This window comes from Podarcis raffonei, chromosome 10, assembly GCF_027172205.1.
Source record: "Podarcis raffonei isolate rPodRaf1 chromosome 10, rPodRaf1.pri, whole genome shotgun sequence".
In the NCBI taxonomy this organism is placed as follows: Eukaryota; Metazoa; Chordata; class Lepidosauria; order Squamata; family Lacertidae; genus Podarcis; species Podarcis raffonei.
Genome location: NC_070611.1, coordinates 28,130 through 53,511, shown reverse-complemented (window position 1 = coordinate 53,511; position 25,382 = coordinate 28,130). Strand labels below are relative to the sequence as shown.

The 25,382-nt window shown below is 43.2% G+C and overlaps 1 protein-coding gene across 1 annotated transcript in view; it reads right to left on the bottom strand.

Annotated features, from left to right (window-relative positions):
• LOC128422438 (chromodomain-helicase-DNA-binding protein 1-like) overlaps positions 1-24,921 on the bottom strand; it is a 57,601-nt gene extending 32,680 nt beyond the window's left edge. The window contains exons 1-10 of the mRNA XM_053406460.1: positions 24,406-24,921; positions 20,966-21,078; positions 20,755-20,858; positions 19,843-19,957; positions 19,216-19,247; positions 17,578-17,659; positions 15,954-16,116; positions 15,390-15,545; positions 13,911-14,062; positions 1,956-2,119 (exon numbers count right to left, since the gene is read on the bottom strand). Of these exons, the coding sequence (XP_053262435.1) occupies positions 1,956-2,119; positions 13,911-14,062; positions 15,390-15,545; positions 15,954-16,116; positions 17,578-17,659; positions 19,216-19,247; positions 19,843-19,957; positions 20,755-20,858; positions 20,966-21,078; positions 24,406-24,502 (1,178 nt within the window). The 5' untranslated portion in view covers positions 24,503-24,921. The remainder of the gene's footprint in view (positions 1-1,955; positions 2,120-13,910; positions 14,063-15,389; positions 15,546-15,953; positions 16,117-17,577; positions 17,660-19,215; positions 19,248-19,842; positions 19,958-20,754; positions 20,859-20,965; positions 21,079-24,405) is intronic.
• Positions 24,922-25,382: the final 461 nt, after the last annotated feature.

Below are 25,382 nucleotides of genomic sequence, written 5' to 3'. Positions count from 1 at the left end.
GGGGAAATGTGTGTGCGTCCTATGGGGCGAAGCAGGCTTTCGCTGAAGCCTGGAGAGTGAGAGGCGTCGGTGCGCACCGACCCCTCTCCAGGCTTCAGGAAGCTATCTGCAAGCCTTGCAAGCCCGGCGGGAGTTCCCCCGGGCGCGCAAGGCTTGCGGGCGGCAGCCTGCAGCCCGGAGCATGGGGCGCCCTCCGGAGGACGCCCCGTGCTTTGCACAGGTGTCCGCAAGCCTTGCGCGCCCGGGGGAGTTCCTGCAGGCTCGCAAGGCTTGCGGGCGGCAGCCTGTTCTGGGGGCTGGGGTCAGGGGAAGCTCGGGCTTCCCCCGCCCCAGCCCGGTGGCTGGGGGGGGGAAATAATTTTTTTTTATTCATTTCCCCCCCAAAAAATGAGGTGCGTCCTATGGGCCAGTGTGTCCTATAAGGCGAAAAATACGGTAGTTTATGAACGACTTGGATTAAGAATGCTGCAAACCCAGAAGTAGGTGTTTTGGTTTGTGAACTTTGCCTTGGAAGCAGAACATGTTTCACTTCCTGTTGAGTGTGTTCCATTTGTAAATTGAGTCCCCCGCTTCTATGGGAAAGCACGCCTTGGTTTAAGAATGGACTTCCGGAATGGATTAAGTTCATAAACCAAGGTACCATGGGAGGGGAGAAAGCTCTTGTGCTCGTCTTCTGCTTGCTGGTTTCCCATATACATCTGGTTGGCCACTGTGAGAATAGGATGCTGGAAACAAGTAATAAATGTTGGAAATGTAAAGAAAAGGAAGGAACTTTTTATCATATGTGATGGGAATTGAAAAAAGTGAAAAACTTCTGGGAAATGATATATAATGAGATGAAAAAGATGTTGAAATATACATTTATTAAAAAACCAGAAGCATTTTTACTTGGCATTGTAGGGGATGATATTAATAGACAGGATTGTAAGTTGTTTTTATATGCAATGGCGGCAGCAAGAATATTATCGGCACAAAAATGGAAGCAAGAAGAATTACCGACGAAAGAAGAATGGCAAATGAAATTAATGGACCATGAAGAATTAGATAAATTAACAGGAAGGATTCGAAACCTGCGGATGCTCGACTAGATGGGCCACTATGTTCTTATGAGGCCTGGGGCATGCTGGCAGTCTTCTCGGAGTCAGGCTATTTGAGAAGGCAGCCCAAAGTGACACAACGGCTAAACATTTGCATGCGTCAACAGGTACCGCAAGTTGAAAATAACATTGAACTGGGAACTTGCTAACTTTTAGCAGTAAGTCTTAAAATTTGAACAGAAGTGCCAGGGCGTTTTTGACATTTGTCAGGAAATATCACAGCCAAATGCCTTCAGTAAATATTCAGAATGTCATTCTTATTTCCATCAAGTTACAGTGCTGAAAAGAAAACAACCTAGACCAAATGAAATTTTTCAACACACATATGCTTTTGTCTGGCCCCTCAAAGCAGCTTGTCTCAAAGTTAAACCACGTTCTGAGTAACAGCAAAGAAGTTAGAAAGAAATACTATTTTCTGGCTTCACAAAACGGAAGGGAAAATAGCAGATAGTGTTAAAGAAAGAAAAATTGTGCAGCTCCACAGCAGTCAATGGATCAACAGCCCGTTTTAGAGCTGAAACTCATTCAGATGCTTTTTCTGCATTTTTCACAACCTAAGACGTCATAGCCTATGGATACACCTACAAAAATAATATAAATATCACTGATGTTTTACAGCTGAAATAAATCTTCCTCATTACACACAGTCTGTATCTGCACTGGCTTTGAATTTGCTTTTTCTATGAGATCTGCCCCCCACCCCCGCCCCTAAATTGTTAAATTGCTTTGAGATTATTTATAGGAAGCAATTTGTACATGGAATTGAATAAAAAATAAAACTGCAGTAGCAAGTAGAACCGTGAAGCATCTTGACTGCTGGTGCTGCTGTGAGATCACTGCCAACAGAGACAACCTTACTTCTTCTGGTGCTCAGCTTCTGCCTTCTTCTGCTTCTTCTCTTCCCTGAGCCTGGCCCTCTCTGCTGCTGCCTCCTGCCGCTTCCTCTGTCGAGCCGCCAGTTCTTCTGGGCTCAATTTACGCCGCTTCTTGCTGGGTCCCGGCTGAATGCCTGTGACAAGAACCTGGAAAAGGAAAAGATATTCATGGGCTGCAACAGCTTTTTACATCTCAAGCTACTTTCATGTCCTCCTGCATCCACAATATGAAGGCACCCTTTAGTCAGTTTTCCAGGGACTCTCAACCAGCGTGACCAAGCCGGTTTCAGTGCCCCGATTGGTCCTGAAGCCAGACTGAAATATGAATTCAGATAATCGGTGGCACTGTGGTCTAAACCACTGAGCCTCTTGGGCTTGCCGATTGGAAGGTTGGCAGTTCGAATCCCCGCAACCGAGTAAGTTCCTGTTGCTCTGTCCCAGCTCCTGCCAACCTAGCAGTTCGAAAGCACGCCAGTGCAAGTAGATAAATAGGTACTACTGTGGCGGGAAGGTGAACGGCGTTTCCATGCGCTCTGGTTTCCGTCGTGGTGTTCCATTATGCCAGAAGCGGTTTAGTCATGCTGCCCACATGACCTGAAAAGCTGTCTGTGGACAAGCGCTGGCTCCCTCAGCCTGAAAGCGAGATGAGCGCTTCAACCCCATAGTTGCCTTGGACTGGACTTAACTGTCCAGGGGTCCTTTACCTTTTTTTTTACCTTCTCCTCCAAGCATGCCTGAAGCTGGATTGCCACCCACCCAAAGTGTTCACAGTGTCCTTAAATTTGCTTTATTTTGGAGAGCTCTTCCTTCCTGACCTCCATCTTCAAGAAGACATTTCTGAAGACCCAGCAGAAGATCGAAGGCCTTCTGGTCTTCGTGGCTAGGTTCCTTTGAGTAGTCTTTGCCTTCATATAGGTTTGCCTTCCTTTGAGTAGTCTTTGCCTTCATATAGGCCTTAATACAGCAAGCATCTCAAAATGAGCCACCAACATTACAGCAGATTTTTTTGTTTTAAGATAAGGTTGAGCATCGCAATGCTCTTTTTAAAAAGTTGTCTCCTTTGTTTAGTGAGCTCTGACAGTTCCAACAATATAGTCATACCTCGAGTTAAATGTGTTTCAGGTTGAGTGCATTCGACTTGCGCTCCGTGGCAACCTGGAAGTAACGGAGCGCATTACTTCCGGGTTTCGCCACTCGCGCAGACGCTCAAAATGACCTCATGCGCATGCGTGGAAGCGGCAAAATGTGACCCGCACATGCACAGACAAGCCGTCGCGTCTTATGTTCCATTTGGTATGCGAACGGGGCTCCGGAACAGATCCCGTTCGCATCCCGAGGTACCACTGTACCTACTGTCAGACTACCTGGCTATAGAATTCCCACCCATGCCCTTAAAAGAAAGTGTGGATTAGCACCAACATAAATGATCGATTTATAAAAAATTGCATTAGAGGAACTTAAGTGAACGGTTTTGGACAAAATACAAAATCAAATTATAAAGTAACTGCCATTCTGTTCAATAGTTCCACTCAGAAAGAAAACCACTGTGAAATTCTGGACAAAAGGGTCAATGAGTTAAGTCTACGGTGATTGTTTCCTGCAGTAGGGGTATTTTAGCTGATGTTTCATCAACTTCCCTATCACACAAAGGTCCGATAAAAAATAGGATATATTCTATTTGGCCAATTAATAAATCCAAATTTAAAAAAGGAATTCTAATTAAGCAAATGAAGACTAGGACTCTGATACCCAGCATCTCCTCTAAACCTTATTTTTCAATTAACTATGTTTGCTTATTCTCACATCTGCCTAGTTTGCATTGGGATGTCATAGGCATAGACCATATCCCAGCACCACCACTAAAGGTGAGTAAAGCTGAACTTGCCTTTCACCCTATAGCTTCAGACACTCTTCTCCCAACCTAGCTCAAATACTAGAAGAGACACAGCTGGGATATAAAGGAGCTTCAAGCTACAGAGCTGCATTGTATCACTTTCACACCCATGCACAGCTTTTGCTGCAAAAAGTAGACTCACAAACCCTATTTTATATGTGAATGGGCTGATCCGTCTCCTGTAAAAACAACTTGGCTATTGGATGCAACACAACTTCAGTGAAGTAAACTTCAAAGGATGAATACTGACGCAAGGCCAGCTTTCTCGGATCAGAGCAAATGTCATTCTAATCTAGCATCCCATTTCCAAGAATGGCCAGACAGATGCCTCCAAGGAAACTCAGAAGCAAGCCTACTGCCTTTCGATTTGAAAGCCCCATTCAGCTACATCTTGGCAGCTCTATCCTCTATTAATTGTCTCTAACCCTCTCATCAAAGCCAAGGCAGAACAACCCACACTTAATTTACTACAGTTCTGCTTCCAAACCAACTTCTGAACGGAAACAAGGTTCTAAGGGGATGTATTTTAATATTCTTTTGGAAGCCGCCCAGAGTGGCTGGGGAAGCCCAGCCAGATGGGCGGGGTATAAATAATAAATTATTATTATTATTATTATTATTATTATTATTATTATTATTATTGAGTCTGAAGTTTTGGAAAGGAAAGTTTACAGTGAAAGCAGTGAGGAGCAGGCAGAACTATCTTTCTTAAGCAGAGGCCAATGGTTGGCTGTTTGGAAAAAATGAGAAGGGTGAACGAGTAGGGCTAGGGTTTAGAAACAAATATCAGTTTTCAAACTGAGGCCAATTCTGACCCCTACAGCTCTAAAAAAAACCCAATATATTTGTGCTGGAGCCATCAACATACTTTCTGCATTTTGCTCTTCATTTTCTACATTTCCCTCTGCGGTAGACAGGACAGTTTCCATCAGCCATAATCCTTCTCTTGTCTCCCCAAGGATACTTCCCAGGTCCACATCACAGATGGTGCTTCCACCCAACGACAACAGTTTGTCCAAGCCAAATTTCAGGACTTCGCTCAGCTTTCAAAAAACGAAAAGAAAAATGGAGGCTAAAAGGCTTCACTATCACCTTCTCTAACACTTCCAGAGTGCTGCTCCTATCGGTATATTAGGAAGATATAGGAGCTTGGACATGCGTGAAGAATATCCTATTGATCAAATTCCCATTATACTTGTGTATGAACTGCTTTGAGAGCCAACACAACAGAAGCCTTTTTCATAGCGATAAAGCAATCATCATGAAAGAAGCAGCAGATTCAGACATAATGCTGAGGATTGCATCACCTTTGCATTGCTGTTTTGCTTTGAGTTCAAAGATGAAATCCTACAACAGCAAAGGAAGGCATTTTTAATAAAACAACTGTGCTTTATTGTGTTATAAGGTGTCAGCGCTGCCCAAGGTCCCAGCTCACACAAGACCAACGCTGCTTCTTCCTCAAGTAAAAAAGTCTTTATTGAAGTTCAGTTTCATTTCCAGACGCGCCGCGCGCAACGCTACGTCTATGCCTTAGACCGTAGAAGTTCCATCTGAATCTCCTCCCCCCTGACACCAGCTTAAGATTCTAGCCTTACTCCACCTCTTCCTCTGTTCCTTCTTTCTCTGGGTCCTCCTGCTAGTCGGAGTCTCAGCCCTCCTAGATTCCTCTGACGCTGAGTCCCCTGACTCTTCCCCCCCCCTCCTTCGGGCTTTAGGACCTGGCTCCCAATCCGGGTTTTCTGCTGTCCCGCGCTCCTCCACATTTGAACTTGGTGCACGCGCGCAGCCTCCCACTTTCCTTCTGACCGTTACACTTGTGTCACTGCTCCCTCTTTCGGGGAGGCTAGCTGGACCTGGCCTTCCCTCCGTTTCCCCACTTTCCGATGGGGGCGTGGTTATCCCTGACTCATCTTCTCTCCCCGCTGGAGGAGAGGCTGGTCCTGACTCATGTGACTCTTCCCCCCCCACTGTGCTCTGGTGGGGGAACTGGTCCTGATCCTCCGCTGCTCCCTTGGGAGTCCCCTCTGGTCCCTTGTTTATGGAGCGTCCCCCCTGGGACCCCCCTCGCCCTTACCATAGGCGCCCCCTTCTGGGAATCTTCTGATTCGCTGGAGAAGCTCATGGAATCTCTCGGGTCACTGTCATATTCCCCTACGCTCCCCTCTGATTCCTCTCCTCCGCTCTCTATTTGCTCTCTCCCCTGCTCTTCTGCTCCTGAGCCTCTGACATAAGGCTTTGTTGGTCTGGAAGTGAAAATAAAGTGAGGATATGGGAGGGGAGAATTTCCTGGGAATTTACTTCCTATAGATTCTAGTTTTCTAGGCGTTTGGGCTGAACTTCAGAATTTCACAGAAAAACTGAATTCCAACCTGCATTAGCCTCACAAAGGAAAGTTTATGATTTCAGTAAGCTGCTAATGATACAACATGATTTGAGCCTTTCCATAAATTTAAAAAACAACAGCACAAAACCACAGCTTTCCTCTCCAGCCTGAAATTGTCCTTGATTCCCCGATCCAACACAAGCAGTGCTAAATCTCTTTGTTGCATTCCACAACTTTTTAATAAAAGTAGGTCTGGCTTTGCTCAGCAGTTTAGATTGCTATTCAGAGACACATTAGGCCCCTCTTTTACCTGGATATCTGCTTCCACCTGTGATTTCTGCGTTCCAAGAGCAAACTGACCCCCTTCGATAATGGTGCTGGTTAGCTGGAGCTTTGATGCTGCTCGCCGGTAGATTATTTCTTCCACAGTGTCTCTCCCAATCAAACGAATAATTTTTACAGGCCTTGCAGAACACAGGGGTGGGGGGGGGAAGCATTTAAAGATGATGGTTCGCATTAGATCACAACCTATGTGATAATTAAGGAGACCAAAAAAACACAACAAGAAATTTCAGGAACAGCAATCGTTCACAAATCATTCACAAAACTTTCCAGGAGGCAGGGTGTGTATGTGAGCTGATGCCTTTTGTGCTGGAGTAGCAACCCGTAGAATCACAGATCTGGAGGAGTCTTTGTAGGTATTTATGGGAGGTATGGTCAGGGACTTGGATGCAGTTTTACTGGGAAGAGCTGCATCAATGCAACGCAGCAGGATGGGTGGAACATATCCTTAGGGAGAGAAGAAGGTCTTGTGTGAGCTGGGACCTTGGGCAGCGCTGACAAATATGAACACCACTGTGGAAAAAAGAGTAATCTGGGACGCAAGTAAAGCGGTTATGAGAGGATTTCTGATACAACAGAATGCAATCAAGAAGAGAGCTCAAAATGAAAAAAAAGATAAAATCCTGGAGAAAATAAAGGAAGGAGAGAAGAAATTGAGAGCGAAACCAAAGTCGCAGGAGATCCTGAAAGAGATAAAGTTATATCAAGTGCAATATATGAAAATGATGAATCAGGAAATAGAATGGAAGATTAAACAGATGAGACAAAAGACATTTGAATCAGCAAATAAGTGCGGAAAATTGTTGGCTGCTTGGCAAATGAAAAAAAGACAAAAACTTAATACTATTACGAATTTGACTTCCAAGGAAGGAAAGAATATACAGAATCCAGTGGAGATCAGAAAGTGCTTCCAGAGGTACTTTAAACAATTATATACACAGGAGACGCAGAAAGAAATGGACATTGATTGATTTTTGAAAATAAATGGACTACAAAAAATCTCTCAGGAAAATAAGCTAATGCTGAATTACAAAATAACGGAACAGGAAGTAGAAGGGGCCATACAGAACATGCAATTAGGTAAATCTCCAGGACCGGATGGTTTGACTTCAAGATATTACAGATCTCTGAAATAATGGTTAATACAACCTTTAAAGGAAGTCTGTAATGAAATACTGGAAGGGAAAAGGGCACCAGAGTCGTGGAATGAAGCTTATATTACACTTATACCGAAAACAGAGACTGAAAATACACAGCTTAAGAACTACCGCCCCATATCGCTGCTTAATGTGGATTATAAAAATTTTGCAGATATTTTGGCTAAAAGATTAAAAAAGGTGTTAGTAGAAGAAATTCATAAAGACCAAGTGGGCTTTCTCCCGGGCAGACATTTGTCTGATAATACGAGGAACATAATTAATATCTTAGAAAAACTACAAGTGAATATTAATACTAAAGCAGTTCTGATATTTGTGGACGCGGAGAAAGCATTTGACAATATTTCTTGGAGTTTTATGAAGAAGAATCTACAGGGGATGGGGGTAGGTCAAGGTTTTGGAAATGTTATAGGTGCAATTTACTCAGAACAAAAGGCTAAATTAATTGTGAATAATGTAGTGACGGAAGAATTTAAGATTGAGAAAGAAACACGACAAGGTTGCCCAATCTCTCCATTGCTTTTTATATCGGTCCTGGAGGTTCTGCTAAATATGATTAGAAGGGACCAATTGGTTAAAGGTATACAAGTGGGAGCTAAACAGTACAAACTGAAAGCATTTGCTGATGATTTGGTATTGACTTTACAGGAGCCAGAATCTAATACTAAAAGAGTACTGGAACTGATTCAAGAATTTGGTCAGGTAGCAGGTTTTAAGTTGAACAAGATGAAAACTAAGGTTTTAGAGAAAAACTTAACTGTGAATGAGAGAGATAAGTTTCAGAAGGAGACAGGATTAACACTGGTTAAGAAAGTGAAATATTTAGGGGTGAACATGACTGCTAAGAATGTGAATCTATTTAAGGATAACTATGAAAAATGTTGGATTGAAGTGAAAAGGACTTAGAAATATGGTCAAATCTGAAGTTATCACTGTTAGGCCGAATTGCTGTGATAAAAATGAACGTATTGCCAAGGATGCTGTTTTTGTTCCAAACATTGCAAATCTTGGACAAAATGGACTGTTTCAAGAAGTGGCAGAGAGATATCTCCAGATTCGTCTGGCAGGGCAAGAAGCCTCGAATAAAATTTAATATATTAACTGATGCTAAAGAAAGAGGTGGATTTGCCCTGCCAGACCTTAAACTTTATTATGAATCAGCAGCTTTTTGCTGGCTGAGAGAGTGGCTGCTTCTTGAAAACACTGATGTGTTGGACCTAGAAGGTTTTAACAACGTATTTGGTTGGCATGCATATTTGTGGTATGACAAGGTTAAAGCACATAAAGCGTTTAAAAACCATATTGTTAGAAAAGCACTGTTTAATGTCTGGATAAGATATAAGGACTTGTTAGAAAATAAAACCCCAAGATGGTTGTCACCAATGGAAGCGAAGGCTCAGAAAAAACTCAATATGGAGGCCAAATGGCCGAAATATTGGGAAATTCTGGAACAAGAGGGAGACAGAATAAAACTGCAGAGCTTTGAAAAACTAAAAAACAAAGTGCGAGACTGGCTCCATTACTATCAAATAATGGAGGCATATAATTTGGATAAAAAACTTGGCTTCCAGGTGGAAAAATCAAAATTGGAAACAGAATTGTTAGACCCCAAAATTAAGAATTTATCAAGAATGTATAACTTGCTGTTGAAATGGAACACTCAGGATGAAACGGTGAAATCTGCTATGATTAAATGGGCACAAGATGTTGGACACAACATCATGATGGCTGACTGGGAACAGTTATGGACCACAGGTATGAAGTTTACGGCATGTAATGCCTTAAGAGAGAATTTAATGAAAATGATTTACAGGTGGTACGTGACACCAGTCAAGCTTGCAAAAATTTACCATCTGCCCGATAATAAATGTTGGAAATGTAATGAGACTGAAGGTACATTCTTTCACCTTTGGTGGACGTGCCCAAGGATTAAGACATTCTGGGAGATGATCTATAATGAAATGAAAAAGGTATTTAAATATACCTTCCTGAAGAAACCAGAGGCCTTTCTCCTGGGCATGGTCGGCCAATTGGTGACAAAGAAGGATAGAACTTTCTTTATGTATGCTACAACAGCAGCAAGAATACTTATCGCAAAGTATTGGAAGACACAAGATTTACCCACCCGGGAAGAATGGCAGATGAAGTTGATGGACTACATGGAACTGGCGGAAATGACTGGCAGAATCCGAGACCAGGGAGAAGAGTCAGTGGAAGAAGATTGGAAAAAATTTAAAGACTATTTACAGAAACACTGTAAAATTAATGAATGTTAGAAGGATGCTGGAATGAAGTTATTGTTACGAAAAAGGAGCAATGCAGCTGGGTGCTCCAGATGGCTGGAAAGCCAAACAGGAAGCTGATATATTGGGACTGTACCGTGGGAACCAGGGACAGTCTATTCTGTGCACTGAGCACCGGATGTTAGCTCAGAGTGTCACATGACCCTGTACTGGAAGTACATGGGTGGAGTTATTCTCTCTCTGCAGTTGGTGATGAGAGGGTACAGACACGATTTCTCTGTACTGCTGGAAAGACAGGAATAAAGGCATGTAAATACATTTCTGTCTGTCTCTTTCCCCTCCCTGGCAATGGGAGGGGAAGGAGTGGTGTGTTCTTCTTCACGTTGAGAAGAATCGCCGATTGAAGACCTCCCCTGGTCTTGCCGGGAGTCGCTGACAGGGAGGTCAACAAGGATTCAAGCCGGGCACCTGGAGGGTGGCCAATTCCTCTGGCTTTTGGCTTGAATTCAACATCTGGTAGCAATGCCGATGGTTACTGATCCATGGGAAGCAGCATGAGAGGTGAGAGGTCGATGAATCGTTGCCATCCTCTGCACCTAAGGAGATAAAGAAAGCGTCTGCATACAGCCAGAAGCTGAACAGACAGCTGGACACCGAGAGGGGTGTTTTCCAGGCAACGGAGCCCCAAAAGGTATGCTGAATTTCGGGCTAAAAAGTGTGAACGCAGAATGATTTATTCTCTGGTTCACGAGAGCTACGTTTGAAAAAAACAGCTCTGAAAGCAAAAGGCTTGCATACCAGGAATTCTTGTGGTTGATAAGATTTCCTGTCCTGAGGAGGTTGCTAGGCAACGACCGTCAGTGCTGACAAATGGGGCTGGCTCAGTGAGAGCGTGAGAAGTCAAAGTTTGTTTTGACTACGCAGCTGTGCAAGGATTTTGAAAACAGCGTGCGGATTGCCTGCCAGAGAAGGCAGAAAAACAGCCTTTTGGAGAAAGACTTTTGGATTTTACAGGCTTGACATTGATAGCAAGGACTTGGATTCAGAATGAATGCCAAGAAGGGGGGAGGCTTACCTTATCCACCTCCCCGAGTGCCGTGGTTCTGGATGAACACAACCGGCTTGCTGCACTGGAAGTAAAGGACAGGGGGAGGGAGGAACAGAGTTCTAATTCCCCCACCGATGAGGCTACTGGAGAGAATGCTGTAGCTTTGAACGTTGTCCAATGTTACAATTGTGGACAGGCTGGGCATCTTCAGCGGAACTGTAAGAAGCCACGCCAGCCAAAAGGAGCTAAGGGCCGCTCAGCAAAGCCTGAGGCGTCAGGCAAAGGTCATACCAAGTCTTCGGTGAAACCTGCAAAGGCTTTGATGGCGAAAGGAACTACGCCAGATGTTGGGAACGTGTTTATAATTGACACTGGATGTACTTTTCATATGTCCCCACACAAAGGACTCTTTTCAACGTTTAAGAAGCAAAGCTTCACTGTGAAACAGGCCAACGGTCAGGAGCTGGAAGCGACCGGGATAGGGACTGTGTATCTTAAGAGTCTGAACTTGACTATAAACAATGTTTACTTGGTTCCTGAATTGAAGTTCAATCTGCTGAGTGTTTCGCAGATTGCAAAGAAAGGACTGAGACTGTCCTACGATGCTGAGAGCTGCAAGATCTTCAAAGATGGAGAGTTGTTTCTTTCTGCCAGACAGAAAGATGGACTGTATTTGTTGACTTTTGCACAAAGTGATTACATGGAATGTAATTCATCTGTGTCTAACCTAGTTTCTCTTGCAGGTGTGACCAAGAAGATGACCGGGGTCAACAGAGCATTTCAGCGGGTGTATGCTGATGTGATTGGTCCTCTAGAACCATCTAGAGGCAATGCGAGATTTTATCTTGTGTGTGTGGATCATTTCTCTAACTTTGTCTGGATTTATGTGTTAGAGAAACCGCAGGAAGCCTTGGAAAGGTTTCAGGAGTTTTGTGACAAGGTTAAAAATATGCATGATGCTAACATTGATTTTCTTTTCACAGATGAAAAGCAAATTTTTCTTTTACAGGATTTCCAGAGGTTCCTGCAGAAGAAAGGGATAAGACACAAGGTTGCTGTTTCAGAAGAAGCGTGGAACAGGGGTGTCTGTGTACGGGTGAACAAAGAATTGCAAAAGGGGATGAAAGCGCAATTGCTTAGTTCACATCTGCCACATGAGTACTGGGCCGAGTCGCTAATGTCGTATTGTTATACGAAGATGAGAAAGGTTTCAAAAGAGTTGGGAAGTTCTCCTTTTGAGAAACTGTTCCATAGGAAACCTTCTGTTGCCCATTTCAAGGTTTTTGGGTCTCATGTGAGGACAGAAGCTCCAGGTGGAGTAAAGAATGCCAGAGGCATTTTTGTGGGATATGAAAAGGGTCTCTACAGAGTAATTTTGTCTGAATCTGGTCAGGTGATTCTCACAAAATTTCTAGAGAGTGCTCCTGAACAGGAGAGAGTGATAGTACACACATTTCCCACTGAGGACGATTCAGATGATGATGTTGATTTTACAGATTACAGTGGTACTGAGAGTGACAGTGATAGCTCGGAGAGCTCAGTTGTCACAGTCATTGAGAGGAAATCTCACACAATGGGTAGACCTTCACAAGTGAAGGATGAACCACTGTTTACTATTGGAACTGGTTCTCCGAGGAGTCCTGAGACTGAACCAGTGAGCAGAGAGGATCAGCACCTCATACGAAGGTCTGAGAGAGTTACAAAGGGTGCACCACCCAAGAGGTACTCAAAAGAGTTTGCTAACTTAGCTGTTGCATGTGTTGCTGTTGTACACAACTGAGGACAGGTTGGAGCTGTGTCCAAGTCAGAGACAAAGACACAACAGAGAGTTGCTAGCCAAGGTAATGCAGATGCACTCATTCCTTGGAAGCCAGGCAACCAGAGAGGTACACTGGGGAAACCAGTGGCGGGGAGTTCCAAGGGTGGAACTGTAACAACAGGGGAATGTTATGTGTATAACAACTGTTTGTTTTCTTCTCTGGATCACGCTTTGCTTGCCGCAACACGCATTGATTCTTTTGGGGGAGGATGTTACGAAAAAGGAGCAATGCAGCTGGGTGCTCCAGATGGCTGGAAAGCCAAACAGGAAGCTGATGTATTGGGACTGTACCGTGGGAACCAGGGACAGTCTATTCTGTGCACTGAGCACCGGATGTTAGCTCAGAGTGTCACATGACCCTGTACTGGAAGTACATGGGTGGAGTTATTCTCTCTCTGCAGTTGGTGATGAGAGGGTACAGACACGATTTCTCTGTACTGCTGGAAAGACAGGAATAAAGGCATGTAAATACATTTCTGTCTGTCTTTCCCCTCCCTGGCAATGGGAGTGGAAGGAGTGGTGTGTTCTTCTTCACGTTGAGAAGAATCGCCGATTGAAGACCTCCCCTGGTCTTGCCGGGAGTTGCTGACAGGGAGGTCAACAAGGATTCAAGCCGGGCACCTGGAGGGTGGCCAATTCCTCTGGCTTTTGGCTTGAATTCAACAGTTATATGGCTTTAGCAGAAATGTTATAAAGAATTAAGTAAAAATAGACTGTTAATGGGCCAAAGGGGAAAAAATAAGGTTAGATTGTGTTAAGATAAATTATAGGACAAAAACTGAGAAAGATGGAAATGATTTGCTGAAATAGCTAACTGAACTAGAATACAAAGAAGGGAGGTGTGAGGATGTCGTCGAAACAAGTAAATGAAAGATAAGATATGGAAATACTGGATGTGTTTTTAATTGTTTCTGTTTTTGCTTTTGTTTTTGTTTTGTTAAGATAAGTACTGTTTTTTGTTATTTTTTCATGTATTGTATTGTTTTGTTTTGTTTAACTTTTTTTTCTTCTTTTTGTAATCTTTAAACTCTTAATAAATATTACTTAAAAAAAAAAAGTTGCACACTGGATCTGCACCAATGGGCAAACCTTCTCAGTTGTGCAGAACAGACAGCAAACCAACTGCCTCGACAGCAGCACCAGCAACTATGGTCCTGGACGGCCTTCTTACCATTGAACAGATACGGATGAGCTACACATTTCCGGAGTTGAACTAACACATTCTGGAGCTTGGCTTTCTTCCCCGATTCATTTTCAAATGCATCTAAAATATAGAACAAAGTGTGTGTTTTTAAAAAAAATAAATAAAAATGTTGTATTCAGTCAGTCAAAGCAGTGATTAACTAGCGAGTTTATTTTCCATTCAAGCCAGAAGTTTGATTACTGCCATTCCACAAATTCAATATTTAAATCACTTAGGTGCTCGCTGAGAGTGGAGTACCGTACTTTTCTGTCTATAAGATGCCCCCATATATAAGACACCTCTATTTTGGGGGGCTCAAATTTAAGAAAATGAGCAATTTTTTGGGTGGCGGAGGGAATGCCGAATCAAAGATCACTCACCCAACTGGCAAATACTAACCATCGCAAGCAATGCAAGCCAAACTGCCAAAGCGGCAGCCAATCCAAAGCATCCACTAATAACCCGCCCATTTGACAAAGCAGCCACCAATCCAAAGCAGCCTTTTACGCATCCACAAATAACCCACCCGACTGACAAAGCAGCAGCCAATCTTAAGCAACCCTTGCAGCAGACACCATTCACTCACCCAATTGCTAGATCCTGCTCGCGGAGGCAACCAATCGCCCATCCCCTCCTCTGCACTACCCCCCCCCATTTTTTACTTTATTTTGGAGTAAAAAACCCTCGTCTAATACACGGAAAAGTACGGTAACTTGTAACTGAAAAAACATTGCGTGGTTATGTTCGCTGTTTGTAATGTATAACAAAAATAGTAAACACAGTAATGAAATGGCAACAGAGGGCTCTTCTACACTTTTGCCTGTCCTGCCACTTTCCCCAGGAAAAATCTGCTCCTTAAATAATAATAATAATAATAATAATAATAATAATAATAATAATAATAATTTATTATTTATACCCCGCCCATCTGGCTGGGCTTCCCCAGCCACTCTGGGAGGCTTCCAACAAAATATTAAAATACAGTAACATCAAACATTAAAAGCTTCCCTAAACAGGGCTGCCATCAGATGTCTTTTAAAAGTCTGGTAGTTGTTGTTTTCTTTGACATATGGTGGGAGGGCGTTCCACAGGGCGGGTGCCAGTACCGAGAAGGCCCTCTGTCTGGTTCTCTGCAACTTGGTTTTACTGCTGAACTGGAGCAAATGTCAGTTGGGTTCTCTGCGGACTGCTACGATTCAGCAGGTTTTCCCAGAGAAAGCAGCAGGCAAAGAGAAAGCCGCTCAGATCCGTCCCTGGAAATCGCAGGAAAAGCACTCAGACCCAAGCTTTTTAGGCACACGACAAGTGGAAGTGTAGATGGACCCCCAAAGTCTCTGCCTCCCAGGCGCCCGTAAAACCACCACGCTCACTTCATTCCGATTCCAAAGTCTTCCCCTTGCCCAGTTACCTAGGTCTTTCATCAAAACAGCCTTGTAAAACTTTCTCTGCAAGGCTGACATCCCGTGGTAGAGAACCACCTCCTCTTTCTTGGGGAGTTCGGCTGCCACATCAGCCTTCACTCTTCTGAGCAAGAAGGGCTGCAAGAGACTGTGCAGTTCTTTGGCTATACGGGAGAGAAACACAGATATAGCCCTAGATTTTAAATATGAAGTGGGGGGCAGGAAGGCCTGAAGGGGGCGGGTTTCTAAGTCCATAAAGCTGAATGCTATGTGACATATTTGAGTACCACAGCATCTATTGCCTGATGCTCATAATTTTACCATGTGACTCAACTCGCCTTCCCACACATATACACTCAACTCAGTACATATTTTAATTTTTTATTTCTTAAAAAACAAAGAGAAGAAGCTTTCTCGTCCTCCATACATACCATGGAAATCTTGGCTGTAAAGCCAAAGGACTTTTTGCCTAAATGCAGACTCTACTTAATCCCATTTAAAGAAAACCTTCATCTCAGTTGCCAACATTCTGCAGGTAATAGCTGACATCCAGTTATCACATTTGTACTTGCCTACTTTGCTTTCCTTTTCAATTCCATGATAATAGCGAACAAATTCTTCCACCAGCTCCTTGGGGAATGTAGCTGGTTCAATGAAAGCAAGCAGGGCATATAACTCTTGGAGGCTGTTCTGAATGGGAGTGCCCGTCAGCAGGAGGTTGAAGTCCGTTGTAAACTGAAAGAGATCCAGAATATGTACAGTTCAGGTACGACTGGGATAAGGTAGGGAGATAAGGCAGCGTCATGATTTGGTTCCCCCTGCGACTGCTTTACATCTCAAATTTCTTGCTCAGGTTGAACAGAGAATTTGCTAGCGACGACAGCTGCACGGATGTCATTAGCCCAGAGATGGAAAGAAGATAAAGTCCCTACCAGAGAAGAATGGCAAATTAAACTGTTGGACTATGCCAAAATGGCAAAACTGACCAGAAAGCTCAGGAACCAAGAAGACCAAACTTTAACAAAGAATGAGAATATCTTGGAGACCACTGTAAGCAGATGAAAACACTAGCAGGATTGCAATAACGCTTGTAATGTAGCAAGTACTATGTATTATCTAATGGTATTATCTAATGGAAGTTATATTATATACGGACTACTGAAAAAGATGCAGTAGAAAAGTTTTGACAATAGGACCCATGGAGGGGAAGGTGGGAAGTCCAGAGATTTGGATAATCTTTTAACTGTTGATGTGTATAGTGATACTGTTATAATTTTATATTTGTAAAATCAAATAAAAAATATTTTTAAAAGACCAAGACTTGTCCGCTTATGAATGCCTCTGGAAGAAATTGGAGGCCTTTTTACTAGAGTTAGTTTTAGGAATAAGGCAAGGACGGAGTGCAGTTTTAGTCTTGACATGCTTTACTTCGCTACATTTGCAAATTTTCTCTATCCTTGTAATTTTTATTAAATTTTCTGTTTTACAATTTAGAGTATTCATTTAAACAACCTTAAAATTCGAATGACTTCCCTTCTTCTCTTTCCATGGTTCATTCTGCGTAACAAAAATCCCTGCATATTTTACATAAAATAAAATAAACTACATAAACTATTCAGTATTCCATTATTACATCCATCAAAACTTATTTACACTGTTGAATTTATCTTAATGCTGTCAACATTTTCAAGCACATTTTCTAATCCTTACCTTTTCTCTGCTTTTAGAATGTATCATTATTTGGTTAAAGACAAGGAGTTTATCCAGGCTTCCTGTGGTGCCATGCTTTCCAGGCTCAGGTCCGGGATTTAAAGCTCCATGTCTAAGTGGGGTGTTGGTGTGGTTTTGACCTAGTGCTCTCCCCCAGAAAACCCACATTTTACCGCTCAAGTAATGGCAATCCAAGGAAAACCCAATTGTTGTTTGCTCTGATTCAGCGGTAAAATGTGGGCTTACCTGAAGAAAGTGGCAAAAGAAGAGGAAAATGCTCAGACACTGAGTTATAATCCCAGATATGTGCCTGGAAAGCACAGCGCAACAGGGAGTCTGCATGAGCCCGAGGAAAAGCCAATCCACCTAACAAAACAAAAACTCAATGTAGAAGATCCTTTATCTATCTGAGCTCAAGTCAAAAGGCTGTGACAAGACATATGTGCTTTCCTTCTTTACAAAGACCAGGACTGTAGTTTTCTTTACCTCAAAGAGTACTTTATGAAGTAGTGAATCCTGATTCTTCAGTCTGTGAGCTTCGTCCACAACAAGGCAAGCCCAGCTGAAACTGAACACGGGGAAGAAAAGTTAGAGGAACCACAACCACCAGGGGCAACCAGACGCAAGACATTTGTCCTGTTTCCTTACTCACGAGCTACTGGGTTATATTATATACTATGGTTCCTTTCTTCTTCCACCCAGATTTCCGCACACAAACTTACACAAAAAAGAACTCCATTATTGCATCAACTGATTTTTTAAAATCCATATGCCAGTGCTTGCAGGCACAGAAAGCTGTCAGCACTTAGTCTGATTAAGATATGAACTCTTTCAAGAGCACTTTGAACAGAGTTTTAAAAGCCTACACAGAGCAGAAGGTTAAACCAGAAAGGGCAGTAGCGACTCAAAATTAATTTCCTCTGGCTGAAGGGAAACATTGAGATTCTCCTCACAAGAGTGCTATTGTGCTATCTTGTGAAAAACAACCATTAGCCGACACCTGCCATTTACAAGGGCATATGTACTTAATTATTAAATTTTTAAACATTAGAATATTTTGAAACCTAAAAGTGCCATTTATTTTCTGATGTGCTACATCTGCTGAAATTTTAAAAAGAAAAACAAACAAACTTATCTTACTGTTTCCAGAACATCTGTTTCTCTTTGCACTCAAAATATTAGCTGCTGTTATTAGTCTTCTGGAGGTTTTAAAAGATTAAAGTCCTGTTATTTGAAAAATTACAGCAAAATTCTGCTTAACTGATTAGGAAAACAACTCATTAGATAAAGACACAGTCACATGGAGGCTTAATTAAAAAAAATGCCCCCCCAATAAATACATTTTCTCTCTATGAGAAAAAAGGCTTTTAGGCATCACCTCCATTTCAGCATCAACCTATATGTAAGGTTTAGATTAATTAAATCCTGACAGAGTAGACCGTTTGCATCAGAATGCAAATTTGGTGGGGGAGCAGAAGAATTGCTCTTTCTGTCTTTTCTGCTTCTGCTGCTGTTGCCAACATGTTCCCAAACTCTGCTTCCAGTAAGAACTGCTACTGGTTTTCCTTCCCTAGCTGAATCAAATAAGTACCACACAAAAAGGTGCTGTTCTTTGGAAGCAAAAGCCTCATGAATCTTAAACATATAGAAAAGTTTCACACAGACTTAGGCAGTTATTTAACTTGCCCAGTAATCCCACAATCTGGGCCCATGAGTTTTACACAAGATTAATTTGTAATGAAACTGTGGGCTTGGACAGGAGAGACTTAATGAAGTACGAATAACTTTGAATGTTTCCTAATAGCCAGTAGGCCAAGTCACACCTTGCCTATACTGAAAGAGTCAGGCTATTCAAGTGATGTGCTTCCATGGGAATTAAATGGTAGACAATTTTTTTCCTGATGAAGGAATGTTCTGAAAGGGGACTCCTCTGCCCCCTTGATAACAATGAGATGGGCAATTTTCTGTGGAGAGAAACCACAGTTTGAGACAGAGACTAAGAAAGCATCAGAGACAAACCTTTAACCCCAGCCGCTAAAAGCTAGTGCAAGGAGAAATGTGACCAATCTCTGAACCCCATATGTAATGGGGAAGTTATTTTGCCCTTGGTAGAAATGTTCTCACCGTTTCAGAAATGCTGTGTCTCTAAGGCACACCTGCAATCAAGCATAAGAAAGGTGTCGGTCACTTAACTGCTGCAGAACTGTAATAATGGAGGCTCAGAAAGATATTGTAGCTGGAGAAGAAACGAATGAATCAAAGAGTGGATCCTGCTCTCCCTCACCCCTTGCTAGAGCTTCCAGACAGAAGTGTGCTGTTCCATTTTTGCATCTCATGCCCACTTCCCCAACCGCAGCATCTATATGATGCTGTCTAGGGCTGGAAGATATCTGATTCTCAACTTTGTGATACATCAACAGCTTAACATTGTGATATACTGATATATCACAAATGTCTAAAATAAGGATGGAGCTATGTAGAGGCACTGGCTGGCTTCCCAGTTCTCCTCACATTATGATTTTGATCGAAGACAAGAGTGTAGTATCCACTGGGGACAAAGTTCAGTGCTCCGGCAGATCGATATTTAATCTATGTGAGGAGCTACCCCAAAGAAAGACAAATGCAATACCATAGAGAATTTAGAAGTGGGAGAGGTACGACGTAGAGGTGGTGGCCTGATGCATACCTCCAAAATATTAACAGAAAAACAGGTGCTTTGTATGTTCTGTACCCCTAGACGATGCTAAGTACCTCGTAAGTAGTCAGCAGAATGTGGAAATCATGATTTGATTTGAAGTCCTGCTGTAGCTCAGTTCTTTCTTCCTTGTTTCCTGAATACGTCACGAGGGAAAGACTTGGAGAAAATCTGTTATAATAATAGTAGTAGTAGTAATAATAATAATAATAATAATAATATTGAGGAAATACAGAGAATACAGTGCTCTAATCAGAATCTATTAACATATGAAGCTGATTTATCTAGCCCGACAGCCTTCAGTCTCAGATGGGGTCTTCTCTATGCACAATGTGGTCTTTGTCCTAATTAACAGAAGGCTTGAACATGGCATCTGTTATATATCTTGTGGGCTACTGTGAATGGTAAAGGTGCCCTTGTTCACATTTGAGGGCAGCTGCACATATCAGGATCAAGGGAGATGGTGGAAAGGCAGGAGCGGGTTAAATAAACAAACAACATTTTATTCTACTGCTTCCCAGTGCATAGAGCTGTCATCGGCAAGTTGCCCTTTTAAAAAATTACTATTTCAATTTGATGATGAAAAAAATGAGAAATACAACCGTTTATTTGCTACATGGTTGATGTATTGACTTTCTGCAGGCACTCACCATAGGACTTACAGGACTTTTCAATGAAGTTTAATGTTGGTAGGCCTCATTGCTTTGAGAAGCAGGGGCATGCGGTGAATTTTTCCATAGGGGACCAGTTAGGGCCAGAGGCGCCAGCTTGCAAGGGTGATGTGGAGGCCAATATCATGCAGGTCAGCAACTGTGCATCCCTCCCTAAGATGGGCAAAAGTTTCCCAGGTTTTGAGAAGGAGGCTCCAGGCTTTAATATTCTAATTCACCAGGAACATTTAGGGGGCTAGCCTAGTCCACTGACAGTGTGCCACTGTTGAGAAGATTATGAACATTTACAAAGTTTACCTTTCTAGTTCCTGCTTCCAGTTGTTTAACACAGACAGAGGGCAAAGGATCAAAAACGGCCTTTTATTAAGCTTCCCACTTAAGACAACAAGCAGAGAAATAGCCTGGAATACATGGGGGGGGGGGAATACATGGTGTCATTCACAGAAATGCAGTGCTTATAACCGCTCTTTTCCTACAATGATTAAACGGGAAGGAGAGAATGAAAGACCTGGCAAGTCTTCCCAAGACCCATTTCATCACCCAGGATGCAGCCATGCCAGGTTTCATAGCAGTGTGTCAGCCAGTTTACTCCTTCCATCTGATAGGGGCGTAGATGAATGCCTAAAAAGAGAGAACATGGCATAATACTGGTAAGGTTAACCCAGAGATCTGGGTACTGGGAGAATGGATGGATTGTGCATCTTGAAGAAATAAATTATCTTGGCATATCTATTATGCCTCAAGCTTAAATGTGCTTTATACAACTCTGTAGGGGTGTCAACTTGAATAAAATGTTGGGGAGGGGCAAGTAAGGCAAGCCCCGCCCTGAATAATCGATCACAAGACATGGCACACACATACCATTTGAATGGCACTGCCCATCAACTTGGAGAGGGGTAAATATTTTATTCGGGGAGCTAAAGGGACCTCAGCCCCTAGGAGTGGGCTCCAAAGATTGTGAGGTGCTCTGCACTATAAAAATACAAAACAATACTCCCCCCTCCAGACATATGCAATCTGGCCAGAGCTGGGAAACATTTGAACCACTTAAGTGCAGCATCCCGCAGAATCATAGAATTGTAGAGTTCGAAGGGACCCCCCCCCAAGGTCATCCATCCTAACTCCCTGTGATTCGGGCTTCTCAACACATCCCCCCCCCATCTTGAAAGCATATTGGGCCCTGCTTAGTTTTGCAAACGTGCTAGCAGTTTTCTTGCCGCACCCCTAGAAGCCACAAAATTTGCTCACTTAGTGTGCCATGATGCCTTGAATGATGGTTAGAGGCTGCGGGCAACACTGGCCTCTGTCCCTCTTTGCTTCCTAATTTATTAAATATTTATTAGCATTTTCAAATAACACACAACAAACAAAGACAAAAAAAAATAAACAAAACAAAAATCACAAAAATACATAACATTCAAAACTAAACAAAAAAAAATGAAAAAATAGAAAAAACACATAAAGTTTCTAATACTTATTATTCTTAACCTTATTTCTCAGACTTCCTCACACCTCCCCTTCTTGTATTCCAATTTAAATTGTCAGTTCAGCAAGTCCTTAACTTATTTCTTTACCTTAGCTTAAACATTTGTTCTAACATACTATTGCTTTACTTTACTTCTTTTTTCCATTTCTTCAATTTATTTTTAACAGCCTTATTTTCAATTAATTTAAAAAGAAAAGAAATTTTACCTTATTAAAATTACACATCAATACTTATACCTCATTAATTATTCTTAAACCTTTTTCCTAAAGTCGACCAAAATTTCCCTTCCACGATTTACCCAATTTCCTTACCACTAACAAAAAATATAAAAAGTAAATTATCCTTATGTACCCTTTGGATTCCCAACCTCCACCCACCCTTTTCCCGGTTCCAGTCCCCAACCAATATCCATCAGTCTTTATGTTATTTATTTAGCCTGGAGATCTCACATCCGAGGCCCTTATATCTCTCTCAGTTCCTTTCTGCCGGTCTCTGATAGTCCTTGATGTTAAACCCCAAGTCTCGGAGGGGCTCCGGCCCAACAGAATCCATGATGCTTCCAGCCAGTCCTCCATACTTAAAGGCAAAGCCTATGGGGTGCTCCAACTCTTGTTTCAAATTTCTTTCAGATCCAGATGTCCCCAAAGCTCCAGCTTTCACCAACAAATTTGTAATCCTCAGGTCTTCAGATCTCCTCCAAAAGGGATCTCTCCATTTTCCAGACTCCCATTCAGACCAGGCTTTCCACATCCAATTTTTATTGTCCTTTTTTATCATCATGTCAGGCCTCATATTGTAACTCTCCTTTGACTCCTGCAAATCTCCTGCTCCTCCTTCATTTTCTTCAAAAACAACAAATTGCTCCATCGTATCTACACTTTCAGTTTCATTTATTTGTTCAGTTAAATGGGCTTCCTGTTTCAAGTCCTTATCAGGCTCAAAACTGTTGTTTACTGTCCAGTGTAGTAGCGATACCTTTGTAGACAAAGCATTGTACTCATCTTGCAAGTTTCCCAAGAGAACGAGTGCTCTGTCCAATTCTGCTTGGATTTTACATACTCCAACCATTTTTGTAATGTAATGTCCCTATTACCCCTCTAGGGGGATTTTAGTTCCTTGATGTTCCTTTTAGCTCAAAACCAAAAGTCCAGTTATTTTGTATCAGCCCTCCTTATTTTCAACAAGTTATACCAAGTAAACCAGCAAAAACAGCAGAAACAATGTTCTCTTTTTCCAGCTGACAACTAGCTGACTAGCAGCTCACTTGACAGCTGTCAAAATCTTCAATGCAACAGGCTTTCTCATAGGATGTTCCCGGGTCTCGGGGGGGGGGTGAAATTTCAGCTCCCAAAATTCTTTTTATCCTCCAGTAAGTCTTCTTATAGTGTCAAAACCGTGAAGTCAGGATCTTTCATTAAAGAACAAAAAACAGATTCTCTCGACCTTAGCTGCCCAGTCCTTTGCTTTAAATTGTTTACAAAGAGGGGGGGTGAACTTCCTTTTTAGCCCCTTCCCGCTCGTTCCAAATCCAAAATTAAGAATTTTTAAGGTTCCAATCTCCGTATTACTCACGGGTTTATATTTTAGAGTCCAATCGGTCTTGGAAGAAGTTGGCGCTCTCTGTCAATGGCTTGCGGCTTCACTCCGTAGGCGAGGGAGTACTCTCAGCACCACGCCTCACCCTGCCTCCGTTCCGAAGCCTTTAAAAAGGCTCCGTCGCGGATTGGGGGGGCGCAAATGGTGCCCGCCGAGTCTCTGTGTTCACAGGCATCCACGCCTGTGATTTTAAGGGTCCCTGCTTCGCCGCAGCGGCCAGACCCAGACGCTACGGAGCCGATTCCCTCCGGAGCTCGGAGGGAATCCGCCATTAAACAATGGCGCCAACCCGGAAGTCCTGTCCCTCTTTGCTTCCTTCCCTCCCTCCTCTGATGCCTTCTCCTGTCTCTCTCCCCCAAAGACTTGCATCTGTTTATTGAAGCGGCCCTGGCTAAAAGCCCTGCTGGTGAATAGGACCTCAGTCTGGGAGGTACCTCTCTTTGGGGTGGGTGGTGGGTCAGCTCAGAGACCGGGGCAGCAGCAGCGGCTGCCCAGAGGACACCCAAGGAGAGGAGGCTAAGGGAGCACTCCCCAAGGAAGGGTGTTTGAAAAAGGGTGAGAGGCTGTCAGCTCTGCAGGCAAAGGGTGACATAACTTTCTTTCAATTTTTTATTTATACTTTTCAAGTTTAGACATTTCACTGATTTTATACATTTCGTTTATTTTACAAACATTTTGACATTTCAAAACTTCCTTCCTCCTCTTTCTGCGGTTATTTAAATTTAATTTTAATATCTTCTGCATACCCAAATTGAGGGTGGTGGTGACATAACTGGGCTCCTGAGCCGCACAGGAGTTGCTTTAGGGAGCCGTGGAATCAAAAAGCTTGAAAAGGTCAGAGCAGCCAAGCCAACGATCCCACTCACCTGCCAGCCCCCATTGCCTCAAGTGCTGCTCTTCCACGCTTGGTCCCCCTTGACTCTCTGTGCGCTTAGCGGAGACACTTTGGAAGAAGCGAGACATCACGGACCGCTGCTGCTGGTGGTTGCACGCTTGCAACAAAACCTCAAGCGGCGCACAAGTCTCCGCCTCCCCTTCTCTGCACGAGCCCCGGGACCCAGCTTGTTTGCAAAACGGCTCCCGGAAGGAAAGCAACAGAGGGGCTCGCGCCTATTGGCTCGTCGGAAGGAAACCCGCTTTGCGATTGGCTGCTGCCGCTGCATTCGCAACATAACCCAGGAACTGCATCTTGCAACGCGGTAGGCGAAAGTGCGGGGTCTGGGTTAAAGGCGGATCTGCACGGATCCTCCACTTTTAAAAAAATAACTCCAACAAATCCAGTGTCAAATTACACCTGGAAGGCACGCCTACAGACTGGACTATAAAAACCGTGGATCCAACACTTTGCCGCGCTGCAGCACCACAAAAACATTGATCCGAAGCATGGATCCTCATGAATTCATATGATTTTTATATTGAAACAAAATAAAAACACGATGATACTCTACGCCACATTTTAGTCTGTAGGCAGAACCAAAAAAAATCACGCATCCACTGTTTCATGGTGCCGCAATGGCGCAAAAACATGGTTAAAAAACACGGATCCTCATGGATCCTCATGATTTTTGCACTGGATCAGCCTGAAGTCACCATCGGATCAAATATCATGGCCATGGGCACAGCCTGAACCACAAAAATCAGAGCGAGGAGCCCAAGGCCCACCTGGAAAGCGCCGTGGACTCTTCCGGTGTAGGCCAGCAGGGGGCGCCAGGCACCAGAGGACGAGGCGGAGCTTTGCCACAGGGGGACAACGGACAACGTGGCCACCGTTTGCTCAGCTCCAATGTGAAGCTCCTGTTGAGTCCTGCAGGGGAAGGGCGGAGGGGTGAGGGTCCCGTGGGTC